Source organism: Notothenia coriiceps, unplaced genomic scaffold (genome assembly GCF_000735185.1).
Source record: "Notothenia coriiceps isolate Sejong01 unplaced genomic scaffold, NC01 NC01_scaffold00001984, whole genome shotgun sequence".
Lineage (NCBI taxonomy): Eukaryota > Metazoa > Chordata > Actinopteri > Perciformes > Nototheniidae > Notothenia > Notothenia coriiceps.
The window spans coordinates 7,406-9,783 of NW_011334685.1; the positions used below are offsets into that span (position 1 = coordinate 7,406).

Below are 2,378 nucleotides of genomic sequence, written 5' to 3' on the forward strand. Positions count from 1 at the left end.
ACCTTGAAATGCTTCTTACGAAGCCACTCCTTCGTTGCCCGGGCGGTGTGTTTGGGATCATTGTCATGCTGAAAGACCCAGCCACGTTTCATCTTCAATGCCCTTGCTGATGGAAGGAGGTTGTCACTCAAAATCTCACGATACATGGCCCCATTCATTCTTTCCTTTACACGGATCAGTCGTCCTGGTCCCTTTGCAGAAAAACAGTCCCAAAGCATGATGTTTCCACCCCCATGTTTCACAGTAGCTATGGTGTTCTTTGGATGCAACTCAGCATTCTTTCTCCTCCAAACACGTCTAGTTGAGTTTTTACCAAAAAGTTCTATTTTGGTTTCATCTGATATGACATTCTCCCAATCCTCTTCTGGATCGTCTAAATGCTCTCTAGCAAACTTCAGACGGGCCTGGACATGTACTGGCTTAAGCAGGGGGACACGTCTGGCACTGCAGGATTTGAGTCCCTGGCGGCGTAGTCTGTTACTGACGGTAGCCTTTGTTACTTTGGTCCCAGCTCTCTGCAGGTCATTGACTAGGTCCCCCCGTGTGGTTCTGGGATTTTTGCTCACCGTTCTTGTGATCATTTTGACTCAACGGGGTGAGATCTTGCGTGGAGCCCCAGATCGAGGGAGATTATCAGTGGTCTTGTATGTCTTCCATTTTCTAATAATTGCTCCCACAGTTAATTTCTTCACACCAAGCTGCTTACCTATTGCAGATTCAGTCTTCCCAGCCTGGTGCAGGTCTACAATTTTGTTTCTGGTGTCCTTTGACAGCTCTTTGATCTTGGTCTCATTTTGTCTCTCATAGTTGAGCTATACCTAGGATGAAAATTACAGGCCTCTCTCATCTTTTTAAGTGGGAGAACTTGCACAATTGGTGGCTGACTAAATATATTTTTTTGCCCCACTGTATATCATTACATGTCTTATTAAATACTTGATTGAACACAGGTCTACGCCCAGTCATATTACCTCCCTGCTAAATTGACTTTATCATATGAGACCAGAGAAACAAATGTGTTTTGCGTGTGTTACTCCTTCAGAATATTTTGGAATATTAATTCACGTAATGAGTGGGATAATGTGCTGTGAGCAGGCCATCATTGCAAAAGGATTAGAGTGATTCATGTACTGTTCACACTGTCTGGGTCCCTTTCGCAATAACGACCAGCTCACTGCATATATGCCTTATGTATATATAGATAAGAACCCTGATGTGTGAGAGCAGCATGCAGTGCAGGCCCTTGTCTGCTGTGTGGATGAGAGAGGTGTGGACATGTTTGAACTAAGAGGGTGTCGCCCTCTTTAAGTGTTAGCCACATCCAGTTTTTTCTGTAATGAATCGTTATTGATCATTTGTGGGTTTTTCAGGACAAAGACTTTGGAAAGCAGGCTCTGTATCAGGTTCACAGTAACCCGGCTGCAGAGGTCAGCAGCAGCCTGAAACATTACCAGCAGCACAGTCTGGAGCGAGCGTACACAGGAAAGGACTTCTTCTGGGCATTAACACCCATCAAGAACGACTACATCCTCTTCAACTTCACCCAGCCCATCAACATTACCAGGTCAGTTTAAAAGCACACCTGTGTTAACCTGTTTCAACATACAGTTACACCCGGGAAAAAACTCCAACAGCATTCCATTGTTCACAGATGATATCCTTCTACACAGCCAGTCTAAACAAAAATCTCTACTCCACTAATATTTTGTTGGACCGCCTTCAGCTTTATCGGTCCAACTAAATTCATTCGTCGTATCGATAAGCTGCTGCAATGTCTAAAAATCTATTTCTGTTCAGAATTGCAATAATTTTCCGCCAAGATCTTGTACTGAAGCCCCCATCATTCTGGAACAGGATACATCTGGATTCATTGATTTGGTTTTAGTAATGCGTTTGACAGTTCTTAACCCGATTAGTAGCTTCAGCAATCTCTAGTTGTTTTTCTTTGCTTGATGCAGGCCAATAATTTGACCCTTCTGAGACTGATTGACATCCTTTCCAGGACCACAGGATATGTCTTCTGACATGGTTGTTTAAGAAATGAGAAGCTACTCACATCATCAGCTAGGGCTAAATAACTTGTTGCCAGCTGAAACATATTCATCACAGCAGTAATTATCCAATGGAAGGCTCTTACAGATTGGCTTAGTTAAATCCAGTTGGTGATTTATGACTTGGATAACTTCCTGTTTACCCTGTCTTTACAAGGCTTTATGATTTATGAAATTAAAATACAACAACTAAGAAATCTATTGGCAACAACAATGTCATGCAAGCTTGTGGGTTAAATAACACTCCGAAGAAGAAAAAACTGGAATAGCCATACTGTATGCACTCAAGATATCTGAATGAAAATGTGTTCTATGGATATCCACGAC

General features: G+C 42.6%; 1 protein-coding gene across 1 annotated transcript in view; it reads left to right on the plus strand.

The window, feature by feature from the left end:
• Nucleotides 1–1,564, plus strand: part of LOC104964998 (alpha-1,3-mannosyl-glycoprotein 4-beta-N-acetylglucosaminyltransferase A-like) — a gene marked incomplete at both ends in the record, with an annotated part of 7,032 nt that extends 5,468 nt beyond the window's left edge. The window contains one exon of the mRNA XM_010793939.1: nucleotides 1,371–1,564. Within this exon, the coding sequence (XP_010792241.1) occupies nucleotides 1,371–1,564 (194 nt within the window). The remainder of the gene's footprint in view (nucleotides 1–1,370) is intronic.
• Between the last annotated feature and the right edge of the window lie 814 nt (nucleotides 1,565–2,378).